The 16427-nt window shown below is 43.4% G+C and overlaps 2 protein-coding genes and 1 non-coding gene across 4 annotated transcripts in view; 2 read left to right on the forward strand and 1 right to left on the reverse strand.

The window, feature by feature from the left end:
* TBC1D22B (TBC1 domain family member 22B) overlaps positions 1-7208 on the reverse strand; it is a 77132-nt gene extending 69924 nt beyond the window's left edge. Inside the window, exon 1 of the mRNA XM_017522566.1 lies at positions 6940-7208. Within this exon, the coding sequence (XP_017378055.1) occupies positions 6940-6995 (56 nt within the window). The 5' untranslated portion in view covers positions 6996-7208. The remainder of the gene's footprint in view (positions 1-6939) is intronic.
* TMEM217 (transmembrane protein 217) overlaps positions 5955-16427 on the forward strand; it is a 53995-nt gene continuing 43522 nt past the window's right edge. For both annotated transcript variants that reach the window (XM_037736239.1, XM_017522567.2), the window contains exon 1: positions 5955-7346. The gene's annotated coding sequence lies outside the window, so the exon portion shown is untranslated. The remainder of the gene's footprint in view (positions 7347-16427) is intronic.
* Positions 14705-14808, forward strand: LOC119470245. The gene has a single exon (XR_005199126.1). It is a non-coding gene; the product is annotated as a small nucleolar RNA U13 (small nucleolar RNA).

The following is a 16427-nucleotide window of genomic DNA, read 5'->3' on the forward strand; positions in this document are numbered from 1 at the left end:
AAAAAAAAAAAAAAAAAAAGAAAAAAAGAAAAAAGAGTATTAGACTACTGATGCTCCAGTTGCAGTCCCTAATCCTGTTCCTTCACTTCCCAAGAGATAACCATTATTCTGAAATTAGAGGGAACGCCTCCCATCTGTTTTTATACTTCTACGTATATTCATATATCCATAAACAACACACAGTAATTTTTATGTTTTCAAACTTCACATAAAAGACTGCACATTGTACATATCATTCTACATCTTGCTCTTCGCATTCAACAATGTGTTTTCTCTCAACTCCACTTTTAAGTTTGTCTGATTACAAATGTGACATATGTTTAGTGGAAAAACCAGAAAGTCAATCATACACAGCATCTTCTCCAAGGGAAGCCATGATGCCAAGCAGATTTTTTGCTTCTAGAAAGCCATGGTGGTGCCGTTATCTTTTTCTGTAGCCCCCTTGCCACCTGGCAGAGCACAACACTCGCCAGCAGGCACTTAACAATATTTAGGAAGCGAAGGTTAGAACTCTACAAAACCTAGGCCTCTGCTTAAGCCAGACCTAAAAACCAGAGGTTAACGCACTGCATCTCGAAGAAATCACATCACATATGCAGAGAAAAGAATGCCATGGGATATGCTGCCACAGAGACAAAATGGAACAAAAGTTCTGGTTAACCTCCGTCACTCTCTTTAATAAAACCAACACCATAGAATGTACTGGCATAGCTGTTTTGCCTAGTTGGAACAGCGCAAATATCTTGGTAGGAAAAACCAACAGCTGTTCATTTACCACTGATAAAAGAGCTAGTGCAAATATGGGAAAAGACCCATCAAATTTAAATGCCAAACGTCTTGGCAACTGATCTAGGTTCACACACTCACTCCACAGAAGTCTTCCAGAACGGGCGATCTATGCCGTTTCAATGATAATTTAGTATCTTCTAGTCACTCACTCTACCAGTAAAACATCTCCAAGCCAAGAACAGGTTGTAACACACCTGCCCAGAAAGGCTGTGACACTAAGTGATAGGAGTAACAGATTCATTACGATTTTAGGATTAGGTTCAAGTCCTTAACTTGGCCTCTCTTCCCAACACTGAAGAGCCTGAAAGACTCAAATAATTTGGATTTTGGCCAGACACAGAGGCTCACGCCTGTAATCCCAACACTTTGGGACGCTGAAGTGGGCACACTGCTTGAGCCAGGAGTTCAAGACCAGCCTGGGCAACATGGCAAGATCTGTCTCTACAAAAAATACAAAAATCAGCCAGGGCCAGGCACAGTGGCTCATGCCTATAATCTCAGAAATTTGGGAGGCTGAGGTGGGTGGCTCACTTGAGGTCAGGAGGTCAAGACCAGCCTGGCCAACATGGTGAAACCCCTTCTCTACTAAAAATACAAAAAATTAGCTGGGCATGGTGGCATGTGCCTGTAATCCCAACTACTTGGGAGGCTGAGGCAGGAGAAATGCTTGAACCTGGACCTGGGAGGCAGAGGCTGCAGTGAGCCAAGATCATGCCACTGCACTCCAGCCTGGGCAACAGAGTGTGACCCTGTTTTTTTTCTCCTGTGCCCAGGCTCTAGACACATACACACTGATCAAAGCTTTTTTTTTTTTTTTTTTTAAAGACTGAGTCTCACTCTGTCACCCAGGCTGGAGTGCAGTGGCATGGTCTCGGCTCACTGCAACCTACACCTCCTGGGTTCAAGCAATTCTCCTGCCTCAGCCTCCCTACTAGCTGGGATTACAGGCATGCATCACCATGGCCCAGCTAATTTATTTTGTATTTTTAGTAGAGACAGAGTTTTACCACGTTGGCCAGGCTGGTCTCGAACTCCTGACCTCAAATGATCTGCCCGCCTCAGCCTCCCAAAGTGCTGGGATTACAGGCGTGAGCCACCACACCCAGCCAGATCAAAGCTTTTCAATTTCAGTTTCAAAAACTAAAGCAAGGAGAGAAAACAAAAATGATAGCTACTATCATTGGAATTATCATTCTTATAATAGGTAATATTATTGTGTACTTCCTAATCAATTTTTATGTATTATCTCATTTAATCCTCATAACAGCCCCCTGGGGCAGATACTCTGTCCGTATTTTACAGATGAGGAGACTGAGGCATTAAGAGGTTAATTAAATTCTATAAGATCACATAGCTAGAAAGCAGAGCTGGGATTTGAACCTAGGGAGTCAGATTTCAGAGCCTGCATTTTTTTTTTTGGAGATGGGAGTCTCGCTCTGTTGCCCAGGCTGGAGCTTGCCCAGGCTGGAGCATAGTGACTCAATCTCGGCTCATATAACTCCTGCCTGCCTCCCAGGTTCAAGCGATTCTCATATGTCAGCCTTCTGAGTAGCTCGGACTACAGGCACACACACTCAGCTAATTTGTATTTTTATTAGAGATGAGGGTTTCATTATGTTGGGCAGGCTGGTCTTGAACTCCTGGCCTCAAATGATCCACCAACCTCAGCCTCCTAAAGTTCTGGGATTACAAGTGTGAGCTACCACGCTCACCAAAGCCTGCATTCTTAACCACAATGGTACAGATTGCCTCTTCTAGGCATCAATACAATGACCATTTGATGTGCTAAGTACATGGGGCTTATGTGAATAACTGAGAGAACTTAAAAGATGTTTAGTTCCACCAAGTTACCACATGACCCAGCAATTCCACTCCTATTTATCCACAGAAGAATAGAAAATATATAACCATACAAAAACCTGTGCGTAAATGTTCATAAAAGCATTATTCACAATAACCAAAAAGCGAAAACAATTCAAATGGTCAACTGATGAATGAACAAAATGTGGTGTATCTACCCTATGGAATATTATTCAGCCATACAACGTAATGAAGTGCTGATACATGCCACAACGTGGACAAGCCTGAAATCACTGTGCTTAAAAAAGAAGCTAGTCACAAAAGACCTCATATCATATTACTCCATTTATATAAGATGTCCAAAAGAGGTAAATCCACAGAAACAGAAAGTAGATTAAAGTTACCAGGGTCTGGAGTGCGGTGGATGGGGTGTGACTGCAAACAGGTATGTAGTTTCTTTTTGGGATGATGAAAATGTTCTGAAATTAGTGTTGATGGTTGTACAAAACCATCTGTACTATAAATGAATATACTAAATACCACTGAAATGTACACTTTAAAAGGGTAAATTTTATGGTATGTGAATTATATCTCAACGCTGTTATCTTTAAAAAGAATGTTTCATTCATTTTCAACATATTTTATTTAATAAAAGTTCTATTTGGTGTCACTAAGGTTGCTGGATCGTGATCAGACAAACTGAAAGAAACCTGTCATCACTTTGATTTTTCACCTTTCAATTGGCAAAGAAGAGTAAACTAGTTTCATTTCCAAGTTGCAAAGCATCTAGTACAGTCATTTGTGTCATTTCCCCACCTGGGAGAAAGTTTTTCTTCTCTAAGACTGAAAGAGTACAGATGCAAAAGTTCTATTCTTGAGAAAATGCCCTAATATTTTCTTTAAATCAAAGTACGATTCTATCTAAAAGAACCTTAGTTTTGGGTGGGGCGCGGTGGTTCACGTCTGTAATCTCAGCACTTTGGGATGCAGAGGCGGGCAGATCACCTGAGGTCGGGAGTTGGAGACCAGCCTGGCCAACATGGAGAAACCCTGCCTCTACTAAAAATACAAAATTAGTCGGGCGTGGTGGCACATGCCTGTAATCCCAGCTGCTTGGGAGGCTGAGGCAAGAGAATCGCTTGGACCCGGGAGGTGGAGGTTGCGGTGAGCCGAGACCGCGCCATTGCACTACAGCCGGAGCAACAAGAGCGAAACTCCGTCACAAAACAAAAACAAACAAAGAAAAAAACCTTAGTTTTTTCCTACAACCAGTGGCTCGTGGGCTTCACTGCTAGAAGCACACAGCTGAACAATATTTAACTTTACCAAACTATTATGAATTGTGACAATATTTTAATCCTTAACGAAGACGAGCTGGGATAAGGATCTGAGAAACATTCTTTTAAATGTTTACCTGCTCTATTAATGACAGTAATATTAATAACTACTGTTTTTTGAGCAACTATAATAGGCTAAATAAATCTGCCCTAGGTTCTTTACAAATAGGGTATTTCAGTTAGTCCCCCCAGTAACTCTGGGGAAAGTATTTTTGTTTCTCATTTCCTAGGGAAACTGAAGCCTAGAAAGATTATTTGTCTTGGTCACACACACAAGAGAGTCCAAACAGTAACCCAAGTCTTTCTGAACTCAAAAGTTCTCTCTTTCTTTTTTTTTTTTTTTTTTGAGACAGAGTCTCGCTCTGTCGCCAGGCTGGAGTGCAGTGGCGGTATCTCAGCTCACTGCAACCTCCGCTTTCCGGTTCAAGCAATTCTCCTGCCTCGGCCTCCCAAGTAGCTGGGACTACAGGCACATGCCATCACGCCCATCTAATTTTTGTATTTTTCGTAGAGCTGGGGTTTCAGCATGTTGGCCAGGATGGTCTTGATCTCTTGACCTCGTGATCCGCCCGCCTCAGCCTCCCAAAGTGTAGGGATTACAGGCGTGAGCCACCGCGCCCGGCAAAATTTCTCTATTTCCATGTACTTATTTATTTATTTAGAGATGGAGTCTTGCTTTGTCGTCTATTTATTTATTTATTTAGAGACGGAGTCTCCCTTTGTCACCAGGCTGGAGTGCAGTGGCATGATCTCTGCTCACTGCAACATCCACCTCCCGGGTTCAAGTGATTCTCCTGCCTCAGCCTCCCGAGTAGCTGGGACTACCGCACCACCACAGCCAGCTAATTTTTGTATTTTTAGTAGAGACGGGGTTTCACTATGTTGGCTAGGATGGTTTCAACTCCTGACCCCATGATTTGCCTGCCTCAGCCTCCTAAAGTGCTGGGATTACAGGCACGAGGCATTGTTCCTGGCCTTCTCTCAATTTCTCTATATTCTTCAAAATAAAAAGGGAATCCAGAAACTTGAGGAAACTGAAAAGACTTCTCTTCCTATCTCAGAAAAGTAGTACTTTAAAAAAGTTGACTGTTCTACAGTCAAACACAGGAGATATGGGGAAAAAAACTGTTAATAGCAACCACCAGTCAGAAGGCAGAGAAGGCCATGCCATGTCACACTTCTCTTACACTGCTTCCTGATACAACAGTTTTCCTATTGATTCTGATTATAATCTTAGGATGTCAAAATTTAATGATCTCACTATGGAAAATCCCAGAGAATAGCAGTCAGCACAACTAGAGAGCTCACTAGACCAGGAAGGAAAACGAATCAGCTGGCAGGAAGTGGTGCTTACCTAAAGACGCAGAACATCTTTAACAGTAATATTAACACTGTAAATCCACAGCACTTTAATCTGCAGTTATCTTTGCTTTCCTATTAGTTTAATAAATATTACTAAAAGCTGATTTCCACCCTATTCTCCATATGTCCTAAATCGGATCCTTAATAAAATAAGACTTGCTGGGGCATGGTGGCTAATGCCTGAAATCCCAACACTTTGAGAGGCCAAGGTAAGAGGATCACTTGAGGCCAGGAGTTAGAGGCTAGTCCTGGCAACATTGTGAGTGAGACCTTGTCTCTATTTCATTAAAAAAAAAAAAAAAAAAATTAAGGCTCTTATCTAGCCACTATTGACCCTCATTTCTCTCTTGCTTAAAAAATAAATAAATAAATAAGTAAAGTCGGCTGGACACAGTAGCCCACATCTGTAATCCCAGCACTTTGGGAGGCTGAGGTGGGTGGATCACGAGGTCAGGAGTTCGAGACCAGCCTGGCCAATACGGTGAAATCTCATCTCTACTAAAAATACAAAAATATGCCAGGCGTGGTGGCATGCACCTGTAGTCCCAGCTATTAGGGAGGCTGAGGCAGGAGAATCACTTGAGGCTGCAGTGAGCTGAGATCACACCACTGTACTCCAGCCTGGGCAACAGAGAGACTCTGTCTCAAAAAAAAAAACGTCACGAGTTCAAAAGATTATCTCAGAAGGAAAAAACCTGAATCCACTAGAAAAGGTAGCACATGGGGCACAACCAAACATGAATTTCATCACCAAGTAGACTGTGGCTGGCAGAAATCTTAAATTCACGACTGAAATACACACTCTTCCTTATACTTCTCAGGACTCTCCCCAAAATAAACTGAAACAGTAAATCAATAGATTGATGGATGGGTAATTTGCTAAAAGTCTCATACACCAAAAAGAGGGTGGGGGGTAGTCTTAGGAGGTCTGCTCTCCAGCTAAACAACTGAAGAATGAAAGGATTTAGTGCATTTGCACAAGAAGAGCATTACAATGCAAGGAAGGAAGAAGTCACTTGGGGTTGGACAAATCCTTAGAAAATGCCAAAGGAATAAACCCTGATTCTGTGGTCGCCTTGTATTAATTCCCAGTGGGAAAGGGCCAACTCAAGATAAAGTAAGGTCGGGCTTGAGAATTGTCCTCACTTTTCTTGCCTAACACTCTCGGCAAGCGGCCACAAACTCCCACCAGAACCCTTCGGGTAAGTGTCCAGCTAGGGGAGCAAGGGAAGGGGCCATCCTCAAGCGAGCAACCACCTGTGCGTGGTGGAGACCCCTGAGAGGGAGTTCTGATTACAGTGGGAGGCAGCTCTGGGGATGAACCTCCGAGACCAGGGCCGACACTGACCTCTCACCCAACTCCACTGCGGGTTGCGCCCAATCTTCGGCCACCTTCCAGCTGAGGGCACCCCTCCTGAAACCTCCGCCCCCAGACCACGGTCTACACCCACATCCAGCCGTCCCCAAAGCTCGCTGTTCGCTCCTCTGCCTGACAGCTGCCCTGCCGCCACCAGGCAGCCCCAGTTTCCCCAGCCCGGCTTCCCCAAACCAGTCTTCCGGCCTCGGTGGCGCCCCAGGCCCGCGGGATTAGGGATTAGGAACTGGAAAGGTTTGGTCCAATCCCCTTTCCCTCTCAGCGTCCTGGGCTCACCTCCCCGGCAGCTTAGCGCTCCTCTTCCAAAACTGCTTGCTGTTCTCAGCGGCCATTGCTCTGGCCGGGGAAAGGCCTTGTAGGCGGGCCAAGGGGGTTGCCTGGAGAGATGCCCCCAGACCCCGCAATCTGAGGGCCAACCCAGGCCGCTTCCCCGCCGCCGGTCACCCACTCCCAGCTCCTGGGGACGCCATCTTGGATGTGGGCACCCCTCCACCCAGCGCCGCTGCCATTGGTGAGCTGCGCAAACTGTGGATGGGCCGACCAATCGGGAGCCGGAATCCTGCAAGCCGCTGAAGCCAACGGGTAACGTCAGGGGCAGGGCACACAGGTGGATGGGGAAGGCGGAGCTTGGAGGAGCAGAGAGGCGGGGCTCAAAGTTCCTACCCTCCAGAGGGAAGAAGCAGGTAAAGTAAGGGACCTAAGGAATGGAAGAGAGGGGATTATTTTTTTCGTGAGGAATGAATTTCCTGAGTCTAATATTTTTTGGCAAGGGCGAGCATAATATGTATTTATATATAGGAATCTTTAACCTAAAAGTAAGGGCCCATGTGTTGATTGTGGTCCATTTTTAACATCTCTCAACTCAGTGACACTGGTTATTACCCTCCCCTTCCTCGTTCCGTTTACATGTCCGTTCGTTTTTCTGAAGGAAGGTCATCAGGGATCCGATAGCCCGGAGTTGCTAACTGTTCAACACGTGAGCAACGGTTCATCAGAGTCTCCCTCTCGCTCTGTTTATTGAAAACGATGGAAGGACTTGTGCTGTGGGTGAAAAATTCAAATGATCTAATCCCGATGTCAGTCCATAACTCTCACTTTCTGACTATGCTAACAGTGTATAGGAAATGGTTTGTGATAGCCGTCCAACTCAGCTTACCAAGTACCATTTCTTTGAAGGACACAGTATAGCTCCATTGTGTGAATCACAAAGTTAAGGATGCATCTCCTCCCGGCCCCACCAACATCCTTAATTTCCCTTGTTAATCTATTATAAATCTTGCACCCTTGGATTCATTTTCAGTTTAATTTTCACAGACAATGAGATGTAATATTAGCATTTTGAATATCTTGTCGGTGTTTTTTGCTGTTTTTGAGTTTCTGTGCTTGTATTTCGTGGTGATTTGGGGACAGAGAGAAAGCGGGCACCAGTCTAGAGTGGTTTTTGTCCCATCGAAGGACTGTTGAGGGGTCCCCCACCCCCCATTCACAGCTACCACATGTACGTCCACGTATTGGAGAATACTTGAAGACCCGACCCCATGTCCTTCCACACATTGGAGAATGCTTAAAGACCTGACCCCTGGCCCCAGCCAAAGAAGGACCTTCTTTATATGTCCTCCAGTGACTGTTTCTTCATTACGCGCCTTTCTTTCTTTCTTTCCCTCTTTCTTTCCTTCCTTCCTTCCTTCCTTCTTTCCTTCCTTCCTTCCTTCCTTCCTTCCTTCCTTCCTCCTCCTCCTCCTTCTTCTTCTTCCTCTTCTTTCTCTCTCTCTCTCTCTCTCTCTCTCTTTCTCTCTCTCTCTCTCTCTTTCTTTCTTCTCTTTTTTCTTGATGGAGTCTCACTCTGTCACCAGGCTGGAGTGCAGGGGCGTGATCTCAACTCACTACAACCTCTGCCTCCCCAGTTCAAGCTATTATCCTGCCTCAGCCTCCCAAGTAGCTGGGACTACAGGTGCCGGCCACCACGCCCGGCTAATTTTTCATATTTTATTAGAGACAGGGTTTCACCATGTTACCAGGATGGTCTCGATCTCCTGACCTCGTGATCTGCCAGCCTTAGCCTCCCAAAGTGTTGGGATTACAGGCATGAGCCAGGATTACCTGGCCCCATTAGTCCCATTTTCAAGCTTCTTCTGTTCTCAGATTTTAGAATTATAGGATTCTATGAAAAGAGTTATTTTTACTCTCTCTGAATCTTTAATGCTTTTATACACATTCATCTTGTCTTCTTTATGGCCATTTAACCCAGGGCAGGGGAGGGGAAGCCCCTCTTTTTTTTCTTTTTTTTTTTTTTTGACACTGAATCTTGCTCTCTCACCCAGGCTGGAGTGCGACCTCCAACTCCCTGGTTCAAGCTATTTTCCTGTCTCAGCCTTCCAAGTAGCTGGGATTACAGGCATGCACTACCACAGCCAGCTAATTTTTGTATTTTTAGTAGAGATGTGTTTTCACCATGTTGGCCAGGATGATCTTGAACTCCTGACCTCGTGATTCACCCACCTTGGCCTCCCAAAGTGCTGGGATTACAGGCATGAGCCACTGCGCCCAGCCACCCCTCTATTCTTTTAATCATTTTACCTGCCTTTCTCTAGAAGGTGCTTCTTTTTCTTAACTGCACACAAAGCCCAAAGAGGAATGTACTAAGGCTTTGTTAAGGTGGATGTTTTGTCTTTATTCCAGACAGCCAGAACTTTTGCTGGCTGTTTGGGCTTTAGAAGAGTTGATGTCTTGAAGTAGTAATCTAAAACAACTTCCAGATTCCTTATCTTGGTGGCAACGGGCAGTTCAGAGTTCATCGTCTTAAAGGTATCCTCTGAATTGTCTTCCCCTATGTGAGCTGCCATACACTCATCCATGTGACAAGATACCTGCCACTTTCCAGCTTATACACATGGCTTTAGAGATGTTCCAGAAGATGCTCCCTATTGATTTGACATTTTACTATGTGGAAAGGAAAGTATAATTTGTGTACCTAGAACTATCTCAAAGTATTCCTTTTTCTTAATCTTTTATGAAATGTTAAATAACACTGATTCCCAGGGGATGTTGTTAGCAGCACTCAGCCCAGAGAAGAAGCCCATTATTTCTACACTTCGTTTTCTGTATCAGTTTCCCCTCTAAGATTTTTAAAAAATTCACATCAATTACCTGGTGATGGCTTTTTAAATAGTATTTGCTAGGGAAACTGAGATTGCTGGAGCCTTTTTCACCAGCACTATCACTTGACCACCCGAATCTTAACCAACCACACACCCACTTACAGCGGCCTGCTATTTGTCTCGCTGCTTTTTTTTTTTTTTTTTTTTTTNCTGGGTCTTGCTCTGTCACCCAAGCTGCAGTGCAGTGGCACGATCTCAGCTCACTACAACCTTCACCTCCTGGGCTCAAGCAATCCTCCCACATTAGCCTCCCGAGTAGCTGGGACTACAGGCGCACAGCACGATGCCCAACTAGTTTTTTGTGTTTTTGTAGAGATGAGGTTTCGCCATGTTGCTCAGGTGGTCTTGTACTCCTGAACTCAAGCAGTCTGCCAGCCTTGGCCTCCCAGAGTGCTAGTATTGCAGGTACGAGTCATGGCACCCAGCCCAGAAACAGACCGTATCATGTCACTCCTCTGCTCAAAACCTTGCCATGGCTTCCATTGTACTTGGCATAAAATCCAAACTCCTTAAAGATGCTACATGACTCGGTTCCACTCGCCTCTCCAGTCACATCTCATGACACTGTCTTCCTTGCTTAATCTGCTCCAACTGTGCCCATTGGTCTTTCTGCTGTTCCTTGAACATGCTAAACATGTTTCTACTTCAAGGCCTTTGCATTAACCATTTCCTCTGCTTGGACTTCTCTTCCCCTAAATGCATTGCTTCTCCATTTCATGCACATACCCAACTGTCTATATCTTGGAGAGACCTTCCCTAACCACCCATCTTAAATAATGGCTACACTGCTCTATTTTTCTTTTTCTTTCTTTCTTTAATTTATCACGACAAGGTCTCACTCTGTTGCCCAGCCTGGAATAAAGTGGCGTGATCACGGCTCACTGAAGGCTTGACCTCCAGAGCTCAAGCAGTCCTCCTACTTCAGCCTCCCGAGTAGCTGGGACCACAGCACATGCCACCACACCCAACTCATCTTTTGATTATTTGTAGAGACAGAGTCTCCCTATGTTGCCCAGGGTAGTCCCGAACTCCTGGGCTCAAATGACCCTTCCTCTTCAGCCTCCCAAAATGCTGGGATTACAGGCATGAGCCATTGTGCCTGGCTCTATTTTTACTTAAAGGGCTATCACTACAGGCCATATTATATACTTGTTTGCTGTCCATCTCTATCCCCTAAAATAGAAGCCCCCTGTCTGTGGCCTGTTAGGAACCAGGCTGCACAGCAAGAGATGAGCGGCTGGTGGGCTTGCAATCATTACCACCAGAACTCTGTTCCCTGTCAGATCAGCAGCAGCATAGGAGTGTGAACCGTATTGTGAACTGCTCATACATGGGATCTAGGTTGTGCACTCCTGATGAGAATCTAATGCCTGATTATTTGAAGTGGAACAGTTTCACCCTGAAACCCCCTTCCCCCAAAATTTTCATGGAAAAGTTGTCTTCCATGAAACTGCTCCCAGGTGCCAAAAAGGTTGGAGACTGGCATATTGGGAAAATATGCCTGGGTGCCTTAGAATGTGAACTCCACCAAGGCTGGGACTTTGCTTTGTTCCTTGCTGTATCCCAGCACCTAGAATAGTGTTTGGCACATAATGAGTGCTTAATATTATTATTAATTTTTTAGATGGAGTTTCACTCTTGTTGCCCAAGTTGGAGTGCAATGGCACAAGATTTGTTCGCCTCAACCTCCGCCTCCTGGGTTCAAGTGATCCTCCTGCCTCAGCCTCCTGAGTAGCTGGAATTACAGGCATACGCCACCATACCCAGCTAGTTTTGTATTTTTAGTAGAAATGGGGTTTCTCCATGTTGGTCAGGCTGGTCTCGAACTCCTGACCTCAGGTGATCCGCCCACCTGGGCCTCCCAAAGGGCTGGGATTACAGGCATGAGCCACTGTGCCTGGCCCCAGTAAATATTTACTGAGTGAAAGAACGAAGAATATAAATATGTCTTGTCTTTCAGTTCTATGTTATTCACATATTTTTTGTTAGGAAAGATGATGGAAACAGTGTTTCCTAACCCCTAGTAGGATGTGTCCACTTTATCAATGATTCTATATCCTTGCCTACACTCTCGGTTGAAGAACAGTCTTCTTCTCTGAGAAAGATTGTACTCTTCAAACTCTTTTGCAACTTCAAAGGAATGTGCCTGTACCTAGAATGATGAGGGAGGGAGGGCCTCACCTATTCAGGAGATCGGTTGGTAGCTGTCGTCAGAGGGCTGATAGCTATGGCAGCCATCCTTGCCTAGCAAGAGGTGTAAATCATTGGTTTGAGGTTCCCAAGGGGTCCTTGGAGGCCTTTTGATGGAGGTCCTTCTTGGCAGGTATTCACTTGTCCACTAGACCATTGCTTCCTATGCTACACTGCACATGTGAATCACCGAGGATTATATTAAAAACCTAGATTCTGATTCAGTAGATCTGAGATGCAGCCCACAATTGAGCATTTCTGACAAGCTCCCAGGTGACACTGATGCTGCTGAACCATGGACCTCACTTTGTAGATCTTCTGTTACTAGTATAGTATGGCCTGTGATTGTTGAATTTATCTCAAGAGTTTCTTTCGAAACTGTAAGTAGTGGCTTCTCAATGTTGTTTGCCTGTAAGTTTCTACTTTTCCCCGCCCAACTTCATGTTCATTCAAGAGCGGGTTAAACTACTTAGAGAAAGTGTTATGAAAGAGATAATCCTTGTGTAGGGACAGGAAAGGAAAGGAAAGAGAAAGGCCTGAGGAACTATAGGAGGAAAGTCACTTCAGGACAGGAGCTCCAGTAGAAAGATAAAAATAGAGAAAAAAGCCTTTGGACTTACAGAGAGATCACGGGCAGACTTTAACCTTAGCAAAGAAGTGGAATGGAAGGAAGGAAGTAGACACTTAACAAGGGGAAGGGTTAAGAGATTAGAGCAAGGAGCAGCCTTCACAATGCACTGTGCAGTGCTGGACCACCTAAGAGACAGTGAGGTCAAACTGGGATTTAAGAGCAAGAGAACTTTACAGTATCTAAACAACCACTCTAACAGCCGATGGCAGAGATCAGTTATATTAGAGAAGGCAAAGGGATAAGCAAAAAGACTGAAAAAGCAAGAGGTTATAGGAAGAAAGAGAGGAAGAAAGAGTTTTTAGAATTTGGGGGTTGGGGGGGAAACTAGGTATTTCATTCCTAAGAACTTATTCTAAGAAAAGAAGTCACCATGGCTGGCAAGAAGAAAGGGGAAAATCTCTGTGTACAGAGATATTCTTTGTCTTGCAACCAATAATAAACAGCTGAAAATGAAAAGAATATGAAGATTTAAACATGAGAAGGCAGTTACATACATTATGATGTGCAGTTTATAAACTTGAACCATGTTATACCATTAAAGAGGGCAAATGTGAATGTTGCATAGCACATCAAAAAGGTGTATGAAATGATGTACAGCAGGGAAAAAGTAGAATATAAAATATCTTTGCATGACTTCAATAAGAATATATAGGTTTTGTCAAAGATGGGAAGAAAATTAAGTGAATTTTGGTAGAGGGTAGAATTATACATTTTGGTACTTCTGAAACTTTTCTTTAATGTTACCATAATTTTTAATATTATAAAATATAGCTGGGCATGGTAGCTCATGCCTGTAAGCCCAGCACTTTGGGAGGCTGAAGCAGGTGGGTCGCTTGAGCTCAGAAATTCGAGACCAGCCTGGGCAACATCACAAAACTCCATCTCTACCAAAAATACAAAAAATTAGCGGAGTGTGGTGGCACACACCTGTGGTCCCAGCTACTCAGAAGGCTGAGATGGGAGGATCGCTTGAGACCGGGTGGTGGGGGTTGCAGTGAGCTGAGACTGTGCCACTGTACTCCAGCCTGGGTGACAGAGTGAGACCCTGTCTCAAAAAAACTCCAGGCAAGAAAATCGGGCCACAAAATGAAGGACTGCAAATAGAGGAAATTTGTATTCCGATAAACACCAAAAAAAAAAAAAAAATACACACACACACCCTCACACATGTGTGTATGTATATACACACATATATGTCAACACGTATATGTATGTATACATATATGTATATATGTCAACCAGGGGTTAACAAACGTCTAACAAGGGCAGGATTGTAGATATTTTTAGGCTTTACCAGCCATACGGTCTGTGTGGCAGCTATTTCTCTCTCCCATTGCAGTGTGAAAGCAACCACAGACAATAAATAAGCTCTCGGAGCTGTGTTCTGATAAAACTTTATTTATCCACATTGAAATTTGCACTTTATGTTACATATCATGAAATATTATTCTTCTTTCAAGTTTTTCAACAATTAAAAAATGTAAAAACCATTTTTATCTCATAGATCATATAAAAATAGCATACCAGATTTGACCCATAATTGGTAGTTTGCCATCTCCTGCAGTAAATAATAAGGAACAAATAAGAAAAAGATTAAGAAACAAAAAACCTTAAAATATAATTAAAGTTCTATTTTGTTCCTCTCTAATCCAGTTCCACTCCCTCTCTCCAGTGGAAACCACAATTCTGAGTTACATGTTCCGCATTCCCATGCGTGTTTTAGACTTTTTTACATATGTGTGTATCCATAAACAACATGTTTTTCATGTTTTGAAACTTTATAAATAGCATCATACTGTACATATGCTTCGGCAACTGGCTTTTTCACTCAACATTCTGTTAATACATTGAGCTCTAGTTTACTCATCTTAACTGCAATATATCATTCCATTATGTGACTATTCCTCAATTCTCATTTCCAGTTATTTTTATTCTGAACACTGCTTGGTCAACATTCTTTTATACATTATCTCATGGAAAATTTTCTCTAGTGCAGTTTTTTCAAATTATGGTTTCTCAACTTTATTAGTTCATTCAGGCTATAACAAAATATCACAGATCAGTCCTTTTGCAGTTTGTAAGCGAGATGAGTGAATGTTTATGCCCATGTGTGAGATGTACCTCCCTCAAACCTTGTTAAGATGTAGGCATATTACCTGTCTGACATAAAAAATAAAAACAATATCATAGATTGGGTAGCTTATAAACAGCAGGAATTTATTTCTCATAGTTCTGGAGGGTAGGAAGTACAAGACCAAGATGGCAGCAGGTTTGGTGTCTGGTGAGGCCCCATTTCCTTGTTCATAGATGGCACCTGCTGGCTGTGTCCCCACATGGTGAAAAGGACCAGGCAGCTCTTTGGAGCCTCTTTTAAAAGGGCAGTAATCTACCATCATCACCTCCCAAATACCCTACCACCTAATATCGTCATATTGGTGATTAGTTTCAATATATACATCTAAATCCAATTTTGAGGGGACACAAACATTCCATAGCATTAACTACTAATGAGTTAAAGTAAACTTAAAGGTCGGGACCTTTAATGAAACAGAATAGACAGAAATAGAACATATCAGAATATGCTGCATGTAATAGGGGTAGGAATTGTTTTGCAAACATTTTTCTCAGCCTTTTTACACTTGTGTTTGTGTGCGTGTGTGTACGCATGCACGCGCCTAAAAGAAAGAGAAATGCTTGGTTGTGATGTAAAATGTATTTCTCAATAAGAGGCTATGATCAGCATGTTTGAAAAGCACTGCTTTAAGGTACAGTACCTAGGAATATCTAGGAAAGGCACTGCTAGATCACAGAACATGTACAACTCCCACTTTACTAGATACTGCAAAATATTTTCCAAAATGGCTTTTCCAACTTATCCTCACAGCAGTGAGTGTGAGTTTCCATTGCTCCATGTCCTCACCTATAATAGAATTTTCTCATGGGATGTTAAATATATCAGACACACAAAAGAATGTATAAAACTAATATGCACAGTTTGATGAATAACATGTGCACTCGTGTACCCACTCCCCATGCTATACAACAGGATATTACCAATACCTTAGAAGCCACTTGGGGGTCCCTTCCAATGGGCGTTCCCCTTTTCTCTCTCTTTCATATGTAACCACTGTGCAGAATCTTGTGTTAATCTTTCCCTCGTTTTTTTTTTTCCATTTATTTATCTTATTGCATTTTAGGTTTTGGGGTACATGTGAAAAACATGCAAAATTGTTGCATAGGTACACACGTGGCAGTGTGATTTGCTGCCTTCCTCCCCATCACCTACATCTGGCATTTCTCTGCTTGTTATCTCTCCCCAGCTCCCCACCCCCCACCGTCCCTCCCCTATTTCCCCCCAACTGACCCCAGTGTGTGGTGCTCCCCTCCCTGTGTCCATGTGTTCTCATTGTTCAACACCCGCCTATGAGTGAGAACATGGGGTGTTTGATCTTCTGCTCTTCGTCAGTTTGCTGAGAATGATGGTTTCCAGGTTCATCCATGTCCCTACAAAAGACCCAAACTCATCGTTTTTGATGGCTGCATAATATTCCATGGTTTATATGTGCCACATTTTCCCTGTCCAGTCTATCGTCGATGGGCATTTGGGTTGGTTCCAGGTCTTTGTATTGTAAACAGTGCTGCAGTGAACATTCGTGTGCACCTGTCCTTATAGTAGAATGATTTGTAATCCTTTGGATATATACCCAGTAGTGGGATTGCTGGGTCAAATGGAATTTCTATTTCTAGGTCCTTGAGGAATCGCCACACTGTCTTCCACAATGGTT

Source organism: Cebus imitator, unplaced genomic scaffold, assembly GCF_001604975.1.
Source record: "Cebus imitator isolate Cc_AM_T3 unplaced genomic scaffold, Cebus_imitator-1.0 Scaffold24, whole genome shotgun sequence".
NCBI classification, from domain to species: domain Eukaryota; kingdom Metazoa; phylum Chordata; class Mammalia; order Primates; family Cebidae; genus Cebus; species Cebus imitator.